The 15,317-nt window shown below is 37.5% G+C and overlaps 1 protein-coding gene across 3 annotated transcripts in view; it reads left to right on the top strand.

Annotated features, from left to right (window-relative positions):
• Positions 1-10,292, top strand: part of LOC111147439 (HEPACAM family member 2) — a 40,557-nt gene extending 30,265 nt beyond the window's left edge. For 2 of the 3 annotated variants that reach the window (XM_022503447.1, XM_022503448.1), the window contains 5 exons: positions 4,116-4,241; positions 4,329-4,353; positions 4,446-4,483; positions 5,786-5,859; positions 9,118-9,295. In XM_022503447.1, coding sequence (XP_022359155.1) covers positions 4,116-4,241; positions 4,329-4,353; positions 4,446-4,483; positions 5,786-5,859; positions 9,118-9,231 — 377 coding nt within the window. In that variant the 3' untranslated portion in view covers positions 9,232-9,295. Of the gene's footprint in view, positions 1-4,115; positions 4,242-4,328; positions 4,354-4,445; positions 4,484-5,785; positions 5,860-9,117 lie in introns of all 3 variants that reach the window. The other variant, XM_022503446.1, reaches the window with a different exon arrangement.
• The last annotated feature ends 5,025 nt before the right edge of the window (positions 10,293-15,317 follow it).

Here is a 15,317-nt window from a genome sequence, read left to right as displayed (position 1 = left end):
ATTTAGTATTTCTTTTTTTTGCATTGCTTTTCTATCTCTAGTGGTGTTTCAAGAGAGTATTCTATTTGCCTTTATCTTATTGACAACCACACCAGAGTATGGGTCCTTCTGAATTTTATTTTAGAAGTAAAATAGATTAGCTTTTGTTGGGTTTCCAAAATTCTAACTCTAGGACAGTAGAGAATGTGGAAATCAGTCATACAAAGAACAATAACCCATCTGGGGATGTTAAATCTGAAGAAGAGAATTCTCAGGGGAGATATGAAAGTTTCAATAAACAACTGAGAAGGCATCGTGCAGAAAAAGATTTTATTTATTTGTTGTAATTTCAGTTGGTAGAACTGAATAGATTTGGGCTTAGTGAGTGGAAGGACTTCTGTTTCTTATATAATGATCAGGTGGAAGTGGTGGAAAGAACATAGAATTATAGTCAGACATTATTGAGTTCAACTTTGTATCCTGGAGTCTTAGCTTTCTCATCTTTAATATGGAACTTACTTTTGTATTGTGGAGGCCAGAGGAAGTGGCAAGCAGTAAAAGTATTAATTTTGGCTAATTTTTTTTTAATCCTCAAAGTCTAAGAGACAGAGAAAAATGTACAACTAATGAGTAGCTAGAGAAGAAAAGAGGAATAAAATGAAATCCTGATTAATCCAAATTAAAACAAGAGAGATAAAAGTAGAGGAAATATAGAAAAAATGATAATTGTAGACTAAACCAGATTTATTAGTAATTCCATTAAATGCTAATGTACTAAATATCCCAACCAAAAGACAAATATTATCAAATTGGATTAAAAAATACTATTTGATGCAAAAAAATACAATTTGATTCTTATAAGATATACATCTTATATGTAAGGATACTGAAAGATTGAAAATAAAAGGATGAACAGATAAACCATACAAATAGCCAAAAGAAAGCTGATATAGCTCTACTAGTATTAGGCACTAGATAAGAATTAGACACATTTTTTAAGATAAGAAGTATTATTTCATGTAAAACTCTCTGGCTGCCTCAAATTCTAGAACGTTAGAGAAGAAAGAGAACTTAAAGGCCTCTCACTCTAACCTCCTCATTTCACTAGTGTGAGAATCAAGGCCGTCAGAGTCAAATGGCTCACCCAGTGTTGCCCAGCTCTTTAGAAAGAACAAACCCTTCAAGTAGGAGTGGAGTATCTGAAGAAAGGCTTAAACCTCACAAAGAGATCACCCAAATGCAAAAGCAGTTCAAGCTAAAAGGTCAGCTTTCCAACAGTGGATAAATTTTTCACAAAGAGAAGAAGGAAAAATAATCTTTCTAATAAGTTTTTTGATATTCTAGTGGAGATCTAGAATCCAAAATCACCATTCTCATTCATTTTAAACCAATTTGCGCTGCATTTATTTCTTCTATCCAAAGTTTGAGTTTAATTTAAGATGTGTTTAAAAGCAATAAATGCGGGGTGCCTGGGTGGCTCAGTGGGTTAAGCCTCTGCCTTTGGCTCAGGTCATGATCTCAGTGTCCTGGGATCAAGCCCTGCATTGGGCTCTCTGCTCAGCGGGGAGCCTGCTTCCCCTTCTCTCTCTGCCTACTTGTGATCTCTTTCTCTGTCAAATAAATAAATAAAATCTTTTAAAAAAAAAAAAAGGCAATAAATACTGCACCAGTATTGTCATCCCACAGAAAGAACATTTTAAGAATACAGTTCTCTGGGGGCGCCTGGGTGGTTCAGTGGCTTAAAGTCTCTGCCTTCGGCTCAGGTCATGATCTCAGGGTCCTAGGATCAAGACCCGCATTGGGCTCTCTGCTCAGTGGGGAACCTGCTTCTCTTCCTCTCTGCCTCTCTGCCTACTTGTGATCTCTGTCAAATAAATAAATAAAATCTTTAAAAAAAAAAAAAAGAATACAGTTCTCTGAATATGTATCAGAAATTTATAAACTTCCCATCAGAGATAGTAAAGATTTTTGATAATGCAAAAACAACCTTGCTTAACTCTTAAGGACTTAAGGGGAATATGTGAACAGCATTGTGTGAGAACATTAGAAGAGATACTATGATTCTCATGACTTTTTAACTGTAATTTGTCATGTGTGATCTATATTATATTATGTGAAGATTCTGGGAAGATTAAAAGATGGAAGTGTTCTAGATAGCCATGAGAGTATGTATACAGCCACAGTAAAAGAAGGGAAATACTAAGTTTTTTTTCCCTATCTTTGCTGCTAGAGACCTCAGCAGAGCCTTTATTGGGGAAGACAACACAGTACCGCCTGGATATTTATTGTGGAGCTGGGTGGCCACCAAGTTCTTCACTGTACCCAGGTTTATCCAGGCTATTTTCACCACTCCAGGATGGAAGCAATATCCCATGACATTCACTCCCACATAAAGCTGGACTGGGACAGGCAACTTCCACAATTCATTTCCAAATGAATACCTGATTCACATGATTTATGGAAGACATCTATTACTCACATTAGCTGCAGGTCACAACTACTTCCCACTTTATAGATGAACTCTGTGACTAAACAGAGGTGTTTAAAAGAGGTCTAAAAGAGGTGTTAAGGTAGCCATTTGTTGGTTTTAAGTAGCATCAAAGGGGGGCGCTGGGTGGCTCAGTCAGTTAAGCAGCTGCCTTCAGTTTAGGCTTAGGTCCTGATCCCAGGGTCCCTGCTCAGCCTGGAGCCTACTTCTCCCTCTCTCTCTCTGGCCCTCCCACGGGCTTGTGCGCTGTCTCTCTTGCTTTCTCTCTCAAATAAATAAATAAAAGCTTCTAAAAAAAAAATAACATCAAAGGGAGGCAGCACGAAGTGTCAAGAGCCTGGGCCACATGTGGCCTCTGCCCACTTATTAGCTGAGTGACCTTGGGCAAGGCTCAGCTTCCTCATCTGTGAGATGATAATAATACTTCCTTATTGATTGCTGCAAACATTCAATGGGTTAATATATATCATACACTCTTAGAACAGAGTTTGATGTATTATAAGCACTAGGCAGATGTTAGCTATTACCCCATATTTTATATAGTTCACGGGGCTGCCACTGGCCCTGACCCCACCTGACCCCCACTGCCCCTTGACCGCCCACCAGAAAGCCACCTTCCGCCTTCCGAGACTTGGACTTTCTGTCAGAGGGATTCCTGGGCCCCTGAGGGCCTCGTTGGCACATCATCAGCCCTGTCTGCCCAGCTGAACTTCCTCCCCTGGAGGACTGGGCCTCCCCCTGTTATTTGTGGGTCTTGGGCCTTGAAGTGGCAGTGGCAGGGCTGCTGTGGGGGGCTCCCCACACCCCCGGGAGACCTGGATCAGAAAGGCCTGCATAGCAAGGAGCAGTTTGGCTTGTTCTTTTTTTTTTTTTTAGTACTTGACTTGCTTTATGGATTATTAAACTAACAAAACTGAAAAAATTATATAGGAATATTATAGGAATTCTAATAAAATATATAAGTAAAATATACAGGAATATTAAAAGGAATGACTTGTAAAGCAAAGTGAATTCTAGTTACAATGTGGGACTTCAAATATTTTATTGACAATCACACATATTCTATTTTAGGAATTAAAATTTCTTTATTGGTCAAAAATTAGTGGAGTGTTATGAAGTAAACACCTCCCCTCTGGTACTTTAATAACGTACTACCTGCCTGGAAATTCCATGTACCTGAATTATACTGAATGAGTGAGATGGAAGGAAAGAGAACAACTCAGCAACTGGGGATGTTTTATACAATGAGATCAAACAGACCTAAGTTAATGGCAGTGAACACAGTGAACACTATTGGAAAGTAAGACGTAAGCTATTTGCTACCTCTAGTACAACACATCAGTATTATCCCTGGTAGCTTACCACATTTCCAACCACAAATATCCTTAGAGAGTTTGGGCCATTGTGGTCAAATGGCTGTGTTTTCTAATAAGTGCATTCCTTCTGCTTGGACTTTCTCATTCTTGCTTGCTAACACGCTGTCTCTCTCTCTCTCTCTCCCTACACACACATACATACACACACACAAAAGAAATAATATATAATATATAGGTCCAGTAATGTCCCCAGATAAAGCATAAATAAATCAAACTCCATAGTAATTTATTATTGATCTTTAATAAAAATATTAAAATGTCTTTTTATTTAGGACTGGAGAAGCTTGCACAAAAAGGGAAATCATTGTCTCCTTTAGCAAGTATAACTGGAATATCACTCTTTTTGATTATATCCATGTGTCTTATCTTCCTGTGGAAAAAATATCAACCCTACAAAGGTGGGTTAAAATTAGAAAGGAAATTTGCAAATTGTTTTATATGTGTACTAAAAAGTACCTTATTATTTTTTTTTCTTTTGGTTTTAGTTATAAAACAGAAGCTAGAAGGCAGGTAATGCATATGTTTCTACAAAAATAATTTTTTTCCTGAATGCTTTTTCCTCAATTATTATCACTGACAGAAATGCCCATTTGTCTTTTCAGGCCAGAAACAGAATACAGGAAAGCTCAAACATTTTCAGGTAATGGCCATGCTGAAAGGGACTAATATCAGTGTTAATGTATATGAATTAATATTGTTGATATTAATTATTACATATAATGTACTATTGATAAAATAGAATTCATGTAATCTAATATTGATATAATACAAACAGTCTCTTACCTTTGAATATTGCCTTCACTCTACAAAGTGTATTGGTTTTATCTAAGTCACGCAAGTCTATAAAATAAGCCTGAAAGGCACTCAACTCCGTTTTACAGGCAAGAGAACCAAAGCTTGGAGATTAAGTCACTTGCCCACCATCACTGAGTTCTTTTGAGTCCTAATCCATTGATCCTTGTATTATTTTGAAAATGCCCAGGACCCTCTCAATTTATTCATTCCTAAAGCAGATACAATGCGGGCAGCGCCAGCCCAGGGAGAAGAGGAAAGGGAGCTTTGACAGTTTTGCTGCTTTGTCCCCAGCAGTGCCCCTCATTGCCATTCACTAGGGACTCCATACAGAATTGTTGTTAAGCTAACAATGGGGCTTTAACTCAGGACTGGGGGTCACGTGGAGGTGGGTTTCAGTGCTGTATGTGCTACTTTTCCCCAATGTCACCTTGAGAAAACTAATTTTTCCTGACCTCAGCTTCCTCATCTATATAATAAAGATAATAACTACCCACCCCCCCACACACACACCAAGGTTGCTGTGAGAATTAAATACAATGTTGTGGGTGGAGTGCCTAATATGCCTGGATGCTTCGTGAATGTGGGTCTGCTTCCTCTTACCAAGCCCCAGAGACCATCTCGTTCCTCCCAACCACTCCATTCCCATCATTTTACAGATGATAGTTTGGGTGATTTCGATATTGCCTTGTATTATATTTTGGACCAATGGGCAGCTGTATGTAATTATGTATTCTTATTAGTTCTGATGGTATCTGTTTTAGATCTGGCAGGGTGCAGTACATATTACGTGTAGTTAAGAGATGCTGTGACTCCCAGGCTGAAAAGCCTTGGTGTGCTCTTTGGTAACTGAGAGTTACAAGGGACAAGCCTGCCCACACGCGTTCATTTGAATATAGAATACGCCATTCCCACATCAGGCTTTAAGAATAATTGTCCCAAGTCAGTTTCAATTCTCAGCTTCGGAAGGAGTGATTTCTAACACTGCTTAATGGCAATATGACTGTAGGGGATTAGAAAACCTTAAATTGGTTTGATACTCATACCACTTGAAGCAACAATAAAGATAAGTTGTACAAAGCCTTAAAAAAAAGCTACAATAGTAGTTTGAGGCATTTGATTTGTAAGTAGTATTTGTTTTACATTTCAGGCCATGAAGATGCTCTGGATGACTTCGGAATATATGAATTTGTTGCTTTTCCAGATGCTTCTGTTGTTCCCAGGGTTGGTTTTCCTAGTGGCTGATTAACCAGAGGTGTAAGCGGCCTTCAGTTAAGCGCTCGGGCAGTGTGGTCGAATGGCTGTGCTACCCTCAGCAGAGTTCACTTGCTCTGTAGTGAATGATGTCGCCAGATCTGAGGAGCTAAATAAAGCATCTTTCTTGGCCTTTATAAGTAAGGCTAACACGAATTAGGAAGTTACATTAATTTGTAAACATTTCTTACCTGGTAAGCTCAGCAAAGAGAGAACTAACTAGGTTGAAATTAAGAGAACTGAACAAATAGGGGACCAGGGGATCCTGATTTAAATCATTCTGCATCACCTTGATGGCTACAGCCTGTCACTTCACCAACTAGCCCTTTCTGTTCCTCACTTTCCCTTCCCTTCCCCTTATAGCTTGCATAGACAATTGATCATACCCTTAATCATACCCATATGCTCTTCAGAAGAAAGGTACCATATAAATCCAAAGTATGCAAGCACACATCTTTATTTGTCATCCTAAAGGTGCCTGAGACCTGAGAAGGGGGGCCTTTACACCATCTGAAACATTTTTTCAGTTTGCAAAGACAAGGTCTTGAAAACAATCTGTTTTGTTTAACAGACCTAAAGAATGTTCTCTGAGCTAATCAGGTCGTTAGCATTTTTATAGATCTCTGTAGGGACAGTCTTACCTCTGCTGCCTTTCCCCCCTAAGATAGTTCATTTAGGGAAGGGGCCATAAACACACTACTTGCTTTAGGGCCTTTTTATTTCCTTTTTTTTTTTTTTTTTTTTTTAAGAACTGTTTGTCATTAGGGATTGGTTACCTCACCTATTCAGTGAATTCTACCAATGAGTAAGGTTCATACAGTAATCTTCTTAGCCGCAGCCTTTTCACAAATGCTATGTGAGTAATAGAGGGAGACTGATTGGATTTCATCCTCCTGAGGGCACGTTGGTAACACCATCATCAAAGCTTAGCACTGCCCTATTCAATCTCAAACAGCACTGGCTCACCTTTCACTTCTACAGTGAAAAAGAAAAAAACAAATATTTGTAGATCAATTATTTCAAACAGCTTCTGCCCACAGCAGAAAGCCCCCTCTCAGGTGTAGCTTTTAAGTGGGAGAGAAGGAAACTGAAGAACTGGTAAGATTTGGAATGGAATTGTTGAAGCCGACAATTTCTTTATTTAAAATAATGCAGTTTTTATTCCTAGGAATTCATGAGAAAGGAGTGAGATCTATGTAAGAAACTTTAAATTTAACCTTGTGATTAATTAGTACTCAGTTTCAAGATGTTACTGGGAGGGACCTGTATGTTCAAAATGCTATAATCCTCAAGAACTTGGGGGCAGAGAAATGAGTGCTCTGATTACATATCAGAAGCCCTACTTATTTCTGTCATAAGTAGAATAACGCAGTCTGGAGCCATGCCCATCTTCTAAGCTGAAAACTCCTGAGGAATCAGCTAAGATTCTTCACTGGGAAGAAGTAAGAAATCAACACCAACAACAGAAGGAAAAGGATGTGGAGCAGGACCTATGTAGGAGAACCTGCACTAGGAGAAGCCAGCATGGCAGTTATGTGTGAAGATTAGCAGCCAAATGCAGTGGCTTTGAGAAGAAAAGGAAAAATAATAATAAAGCCAAGATCTCAAAGTTGAAGTTAAGAAAGGAAATAAATTAAATAACTAACTTCTGAGTTTTAAAAATAAGAATCATCTCTCAGCTTGTGGTACATGGACACATGGAATCTTCCTCCTCTCTCTAGTTGCTGTACATTTTACTGTCCATTTAGTACCTCTTTGGGGAATTGGACAGAAAACAATGGCATGAAATGAACAAATGTATTACTTGTTGCCAGCTCTGATATGAACTTAGGTGAATAAGTTAGTTATTACCTAGAGTTTGCTCTTGTCATAGCCCTTGAACACCCCCATACCAAAGAAACTCAAGAGTTGATCTCAAGTACACTTGACCCTGGAACAACATGGGAGTTAGGGATGCCAAGGCTACCTAGTTAAAAATCTGCCTATAACTTTTGACTCCCCCAAAACTTAACTACAATAGCCTACTATTGACCAAAAGTCTTACCAGTAACATCAACAGTCAATTAATGTATATTTGTATTATATACTGTATTCTTATAATAAAGTAAGCTAGAGAAAAGAAAATGCTAAGAAAAGCATAAGGAAGAGAAAGCACATTTACAGTATTGTCCTGAATTTATTGAAAAATATCCATGTATAAGTGGACCTGTGCAGTTCAGTCCAGGTTTGTTCAAGGGTCAACTGTACAAACTCTAAACCAAAATCTCCTTGGCACAGAAATGATAGGATGAATCATAAAGCTGCATATGAGAACTTTAGCAAGTGGAATGGAAACTGTTTCCAAAGAAAACACAAGCCTAAGGTGTTCCAGTACAATGTAGCAGATTAAATTGGAATGAGATAACATATTCTTCAGATGATTTATCAAGGGCAAAGAGTCCTCTAGGCAATGCTCTATAAATACAAAGGACTGAAAGTGATCCATTGGAAGTATGTTGAAAATTGGAAGAGCTTGGGATGAGGAGGGGAACCAGATTTCAGCTGACTAACTGGAAGGCAGTGTTTACAAGAAGAAAATCATCAGATAAAAGGAAGGAGGAGTTAATAAAACAAGAATGCCAGTTTCAATAAAATACATGTTGGTTACCAGGCAGAAATATACTGCAGTGCTTCCCACACCCTTCCAAGCCTTTAGTTAGAGCCCATGACTGAATTCAAACCAAACATCTCCCTTTGTGTGTTCTGTATTTCTTGGTAGTGTCTATATTAACTCACAGTGTGATGAGGGCTTTTGTCTATATATTATTCTTTCTTTTCAACCATCCTTGCACATATAATTGGCAAACAGTGTCAAAAAGCTATTTGAGATGTAATATAAAGGATAATCGTACATGCTCTCTGATTCTAAGCTGTCCTGGTATCTTCTCTTTTGCTATTTTTTTCTTTCTATTATATTTTCTTTACAGTACTGCCAGCTTTTTTCTTAAATGAAGAAAAAAAAAAGCGATAGCATTGTCAAGCTTTTCCTCTTCTGACTTCATAGCTATGCTGCCACATAAACTATCATAGGGTAAGTGCAGGAAACTGTAGCAAGGAGAAAATGGACATTGTAGGGAAGATAAACAGATCTAATTCTCTAATCATTACTACTTCCAGTTGTTTTCAACTACTCAATAGACATACTCTTTACTTCTCTGCTAATTGTTTTTAATGTGTCATATTTTCTAGATGCCAAGTAGGTCTGTTTCAGCCTCTGATGGTGTATCAGGACAAGATTTGCACAGTACAATTTACGAAGTCATTCAGCACATCCCTGCCCAACAGCATGACTGTCCAGAGTAAGTATGAACTTGCGTTTGGTGATGCTATTGTGGAGGGGCTAAGTATTCAGCCCCAGCTTTCCCCAGAATTTATTGAAAGGCTCAGAAGAAAAATACCAAAACAGGAAATTGTAGCTTCTGTACATTTGAAAACACTTCCCCAATGGAAAATAATTCTAGGGGAAAAAATAGACAAACACAAGTATCTTCTAGGGTCGTGCACTTGGGCCAGTGGACTAGATGCAGAGCTCTGGAATCTAGCATTTACCCCCGGTGAGTCTGGATATGAAAGAGATTTTCAGGCCAGTTCTCAAGCCTGATCATTTTGGTTATCTTGATGATTTTCCAATGGCTGTGGTGATTTTAGAGCCAATGATTTGTCACTGGGAATAGGACCAGGAAAAAAAAAAAACCACAAAACATGCACAGCACGGTCACCATCACCATCAAATATCCAACCTCTTAACAGATTCAAAGCAGTCTACTCTAAGTGAACAGAATCACAGCAAGGACTGGCCTCCCAGCCAGAGAGGATAAAATCTGAGCTGAGGCCAAAGCCAGGAAACTACTTACCAGTTAACCTCAGGCCTGACACTAAGGAGTTGCCCTCCCTTCCCCACCATGGAGAAACTAAGCCTACAGCCTTTTGAAATAATGAAATGAACTTCCCTCTTTTGTGCTCTAGCTGCCTGCAGGCATAACTGCCACAAATCGTCTTCCATCATTTCTTTATTTGTCATTTATTGACTTTGAAAAGAACATCAATAACCACACACAGGAACTTCCCCTCTGGCAAAAGAAACAGTTCTAGTGAAGTAATTCATGCACACCTCTGGATAGATACCAAAAATAACAGCTAGCAGTGGATGACTGCATGGGAAATCATCTTAGGGGGAGGGCACCCAGTCTTGGTGGGGACTATGCACTCATTTAACAGCTAAGTGACAGGACACCTCAGAGGACCCCATCAGTGCATCTCTTCTTAACCCAGGGATCCTGGAGAAAAGGGAGTCAGGTAAATTAGGAGCAGACCCTGACAGAGGTAGGAACTTCTGGTCTGAAAAGAAAAGAAAAAAATGTCTTAAAGAATTATATTATTGGGGTGCCTGGGTGGCTGAGTCAGTTTACCATCTTACTCTTGATTTCATCACAGGTCATGATCTCAGGGTCCTGGGAAGGAGCCCCAGAGTCTCTTTGTCCTTCTCCCTCCCCTTTTGCCCCTCTCTCCCTTATGCCATTCTCTCTCAAATAAAAAAATAAATAAAATCTTAAATGAATTATATTATCAATCTAGTAGAACACAATGGCGAAATATTATTCCATGATGGTTAAAAAAAAAATCTCTCTAAAATAATACCTGACTCCTTTTACTTCTGGAATAGAAAATTAAGGGATTTGTTTTTGTTGTTGTTGTAGTTAAATGTAAGGAATAGAAAGAATTTTAAGAGTATGTCTGCTTCCCAACTTTAAGATTATACCCAATTAAGAATATTATCCAATTTAAGTTCATGTGTTTTTCTATATGTCATTTATTCTGCATTGTCTATTTTTTTTATTTAGACTGTAAACAAGCCAAATGAAAACTTGGTTTATCTTTTAAAGCTCCCAGTAATAAAAGAAATGCTGATTTATTTACAAAGATATAGAATATGGCAGCTGTAATTTCAGAACACAAAATAAAGTGATCAGGTTGGTTTTGCATGTAAAAACAAAAACAAAAACAAAAACAAAAACGTGGTTCTCTAAGTTAAAATAGAAAATCACCCTCTGAAACTAGACTGCTTTCAGACATGAGCAGTATCTTTAGAGTTTCTTGGGAATATAAAACTTTATTTTGAGAAATAAACTTGGAAGGTTGAAAATAAGGCAGAAATGTTCTTTTTCAAGCACATAAAGGGCTATTCAAAACTATTCTTGAGGACATGCTCCCTTGAGGGGCAGCAACCTGAGAACCCCAGTTCACACCACCAGTCCTCTGTCTCCATTGCCTAGGCTCACCTCTTTCCCTGTCCTCCTAATCTTCCTTTGCTTCCCTTCTGTGTGTTGTCTTCCAAGGACTCTCTCTTCACCTCCATTCTTCAGTATCTGCCCTCTCTGAACTTCCCTTCCTTTTCCTTCTTTCTCTGGAAGACTGTTCCCTTCTCTCTAAAATCTCTTAGAATTTTCCTTTTTACACTTATTTTATTTACTGTCAATCTACAAACATTTCCAGAACATTATCTGCTAGGGATAGAGGTTAAATAAGGCTCTCTTTTAAGGATTCCATAGTTTAGCGAGCTCTTGTTTGCTTATTGTAACTAAAGACTAGCGGTCCTTGGTAGAATAAATATTCCTCAATAATTAAATATTCCCTAAACATGTAGAGGCCATTTTTCTCTTCTGATTGCCTATGGCTTTATTCTTTAAGTCCAGTTAAACTCTAAGGTCAATTTTATGAATAATGCAGTATTATAGGTGGCTAGTCAATTTCTCTCCTCCCCACTTCCCATAGTGAATGTACAAGCTGTGGATAAAGAATAATAACTTTCTGCTTTGTTGTACCTCTATTTGACAGTTGCTTCTGAGATAGAAAAGACAGCCAACAAAATTCTTTTCTTTGGCTCTTAGACTATTCTAACAGTGTTGTTTTCATTAGTGCATGTGTCTGTTACCTAATTGGACTGGTGTTTAACAAATTGGTAAGTTGACCTGTTTTCATGTTTTAGTACTCAGGCTACTTATTTGGATATTGAACTTATAGCTACATTTATTTAAATGCTATCTGTTGATAGCATTTAAATAAATAAATAAATAAATAATAAAATAATAAATAAATTAATAAATAAATAAATAAATAGCATTTAAATGAAATCTGATAGTTTGTTTTGAACCCTTGACTGGCAGTTAGTATCTTTAAATTCAGGACATTTGAGTAAACCTTTACTTTCAAAAGGAAATTATCTGCAGAATTTAGTGATTGCTTATTCCTTACACTTATTGGTTTATAAATGTAATTTTCTTGAACTAGTTCCAAACACTTCTATTATCTGCAGGTACTGAAAGGAATAAAAGAATTTAAGGTTCTTCTACCTGTGGAACTGGAACTCTGTAGAATATTTTACATATCTTGTAACATCTCTTTGCCAGGTGAGCATTCATGGGTAAACCAGTGCATTGGAGTGAAATAATGAAGGAACATTTTGAGGAAAAACAGTGGAAATGTATATTCATCTGGAATCAGTGAAGAAATCAAGCCCAATACCTCTTGCTCATTACTCCTTTTAAATGCAGAATGGAGTCATTTATAAAAATTATACTGAAGGTTTTCCAGCATACACACAATGCATTGTGCTGTAGAGGAAGATGGTAGGGAAATAGTGGACAGTCTTTATCATAGTGACTAAGAGGAAGAAAAAGAAGGGACTTTCCAATTACTCTTTTCATATCAAGTCTCTCTAACAAGCTCAATTAGTTCTAATCTATACTTTCACTTTCATCAACATTGCATATCCTATCTAATTTACGAATGTGGAAACTTTATATTTGTAAAAATTTCCAGCAGGTTTTGTTTTATTAATTCTCATTACTATTAAGTTATTGTACTAATTTTTAAAATTTTATTCCCAAACTTCCTTCCTGGTATTTGTACCACACAATGAGGGTGGCTGCCACAACAGCAAGATTGCCTTCTAGACTGTCAATTACCATTGGCTTTATGAAAAGACATAAAACACTGAAGGAAATGATATACTAAAGTTTCATTTTTATTTTTGTTCAAGGACAGATGGATTCAAATAAATTATTTTGGTTTTGCTTTTATATGTCCTCGACTCTTTGTCTTATAGGGAAAATGTTTACATAAAATATTGTACAGTTAGATTTTTTTTATCCTTATTTGCCAGTGTGCAATTGAAGTGCAGATTATAGAGAAATAAGAATCTTCCTCTTGCATGGCTAATTTTTTTTTCAGGTGTGGAATTTTTACTTGATTGAATTGCTGATTCTAGGAAAGGTCTCCCTCCTTGTATATTGCTGTATTTAAAAAATCAGTTAAGAGACCATAGTAGAATTGGAAAGTACCATTTTACAACCTCCAAATGAAATTACTGATTCAGATCACAATCATCATTAGCTAAGACTGCTGGATAAATGGCAACAGATAAAACTAGATGACCAAAGATCAGGTTGCAGAAACTCTGTGAAGGAAAAGTAGTCTGAGACCTAGAGAGAAGCAGGTGTATGAAGGAGCACAAGGCAACTGCGCAGGACACAGGAGGCCCAGGAAGTGGGCACAGAATGGTCATCTGAGTGTTGTAGATCTTGAAGATGAAAGATGAATATTTGTGTTTAATGACATTGCCTACAAACAGTCTGACCTGACAGTATCACACTTTAAGATTTCATTTTAGCCAAATAAAGGTAGAAACAACCCAAATATTCAACAATAAATCTTTAAATGACATTACATCCAAACACTCCAACTATTTTTTTTTTTTAGATTTTATTTATTTATTTGACAGACAGAGATCACAAGTAGGCAGAGAGGCAGGCAGAGAGGCGTGGTGGGGAAGCAGGCTCCCTGCCGAGCAGAGAGCCCAGTGCGGGGCTTGATCCCAGGACCCCAGGATCATGACCTGAGCTGAAGGTAGAGGCTTTAACCCACTGAGCCACCCAGGCGACCCCAAACATTCCAACTATTAAAAAAGAAGATATAGGGGCACCTGGGTGGCTCAGTGGGTTAAAGCCTCTGCCTTTGGCTCAGGTCACGGTCCCAGGGTCCTGGGATCGAGCCCTGCATCGGGCTGTCTGTTCAGGAGGGATCCTGCTTCCCCCCACTCTCTGTCTGCCTGCCTCTCTGCCTACTCATGACCTCTCTCTGTCAAATAAATGAATAAAATCTTTATTTAAAAAAAAATATATACACCTGTATTTACTGACTTTAAACTATGTCTCATGACCTATTATTTAATACATAAGAAAGAAACCAAAAGAAGAGCATTTCTTTTTCAAACTATTTCAAATGAACCACTGTATTTAAACTGTACTTCCCATCTTTTTCACAGAAGCACATGGTTAAAGGAAAGTTAAGACAAATTTAACCCCTTTCTGGTCTTCTTTCTCTACCACCTTCTGTATTTTTCTGCTGGAGAAGTCTACCAATCCTACCATAAACATTTTCTTTTGCATTTGATATAATACAGATATATATATATGTGTGTATATATATATAAGCATATATATATATATATTACTTGGTATATACATGTATATATACATATATATGTAATAGATTATATAATCTAATTAGATCATCTATAGATTTTATATATATAATCAGAAAAGGAATTATTGTCCATTACAACTAAATATATAATATATATACATACATATATACTTGGAAATGCATACAGCTGACCAAAAGATAATTAAAACACCTTTAGAAAGTAGATCTTAAACATTCTCACAACAGCAAAAAAGAAAATTGCAATCATGGGACGTGTTGTGTTCACTAACCTTATTGTGGTAAATTATTTCACAATATGTACATGTACCAAATAATCACACCTTAAGCTTACACAATGTTGTACATCAGTTATATCTCAATAAGGCTAGAAAAATAATATAAAATCACTTGTATTCTCACCTCTTGGAAATAACCTGTTAACATTTTCCTAGATTAGTTATGCATTTATTCTTTCATATACCTTCTAGTTCCAGAAAGAATTTATGGGAGCTCATATAAATGCATAATGTAACAAGATAAAATATACCCCCAAAATGAAGTTGATAAAGAAAACAGGATGAAGGAACAATGAGAGTTTACAAAGGCACATTGAAAGCAGAAATGAGGCTAATAACCAGTATGATGAATTCCCCTTCATCTCCAAGTATGGTTTTATTACACCAAGATCACAAGCATATACAGGTGGATGTCTAAGGAGGGACTTCTAAACTGAATGCAATTTGTAACTGTCAGCCCAAAAAAGGTTGCAATCCCCTCACAGGGTTGGAAAAGAGCAGGTCAGCTTTCCCAGCCACCACTCACGGAAGTTCCATCTGCCTCTCCCCTCCTTCCTCAATCCTGAATTCCCTCCCTCCCTAAGGTCCTTGCATCTCTTGGAGAGCAGA

Source organism: Enhydra lutris, unplaced genomic scaffold (assembly GCF_002288905.1).
Source record: "Enhydra lutris kenyoni isolate GAN:26980312 unplaced genomic scaffold, ASM228890v2 scaffoldscaffold16, whole genome shotgun sequence".
In the NCBI taxonomy this organism is placed as follows: domain Eukaryota; kingdom Metazoa; phylum Chordata; class Mammalia; order Carnivora; family Mustelidae; genus Enhydra; species Enhydra lutris.
This window is presented reverse-complemented; position numbering and strand designations above follow the sequence as displayed.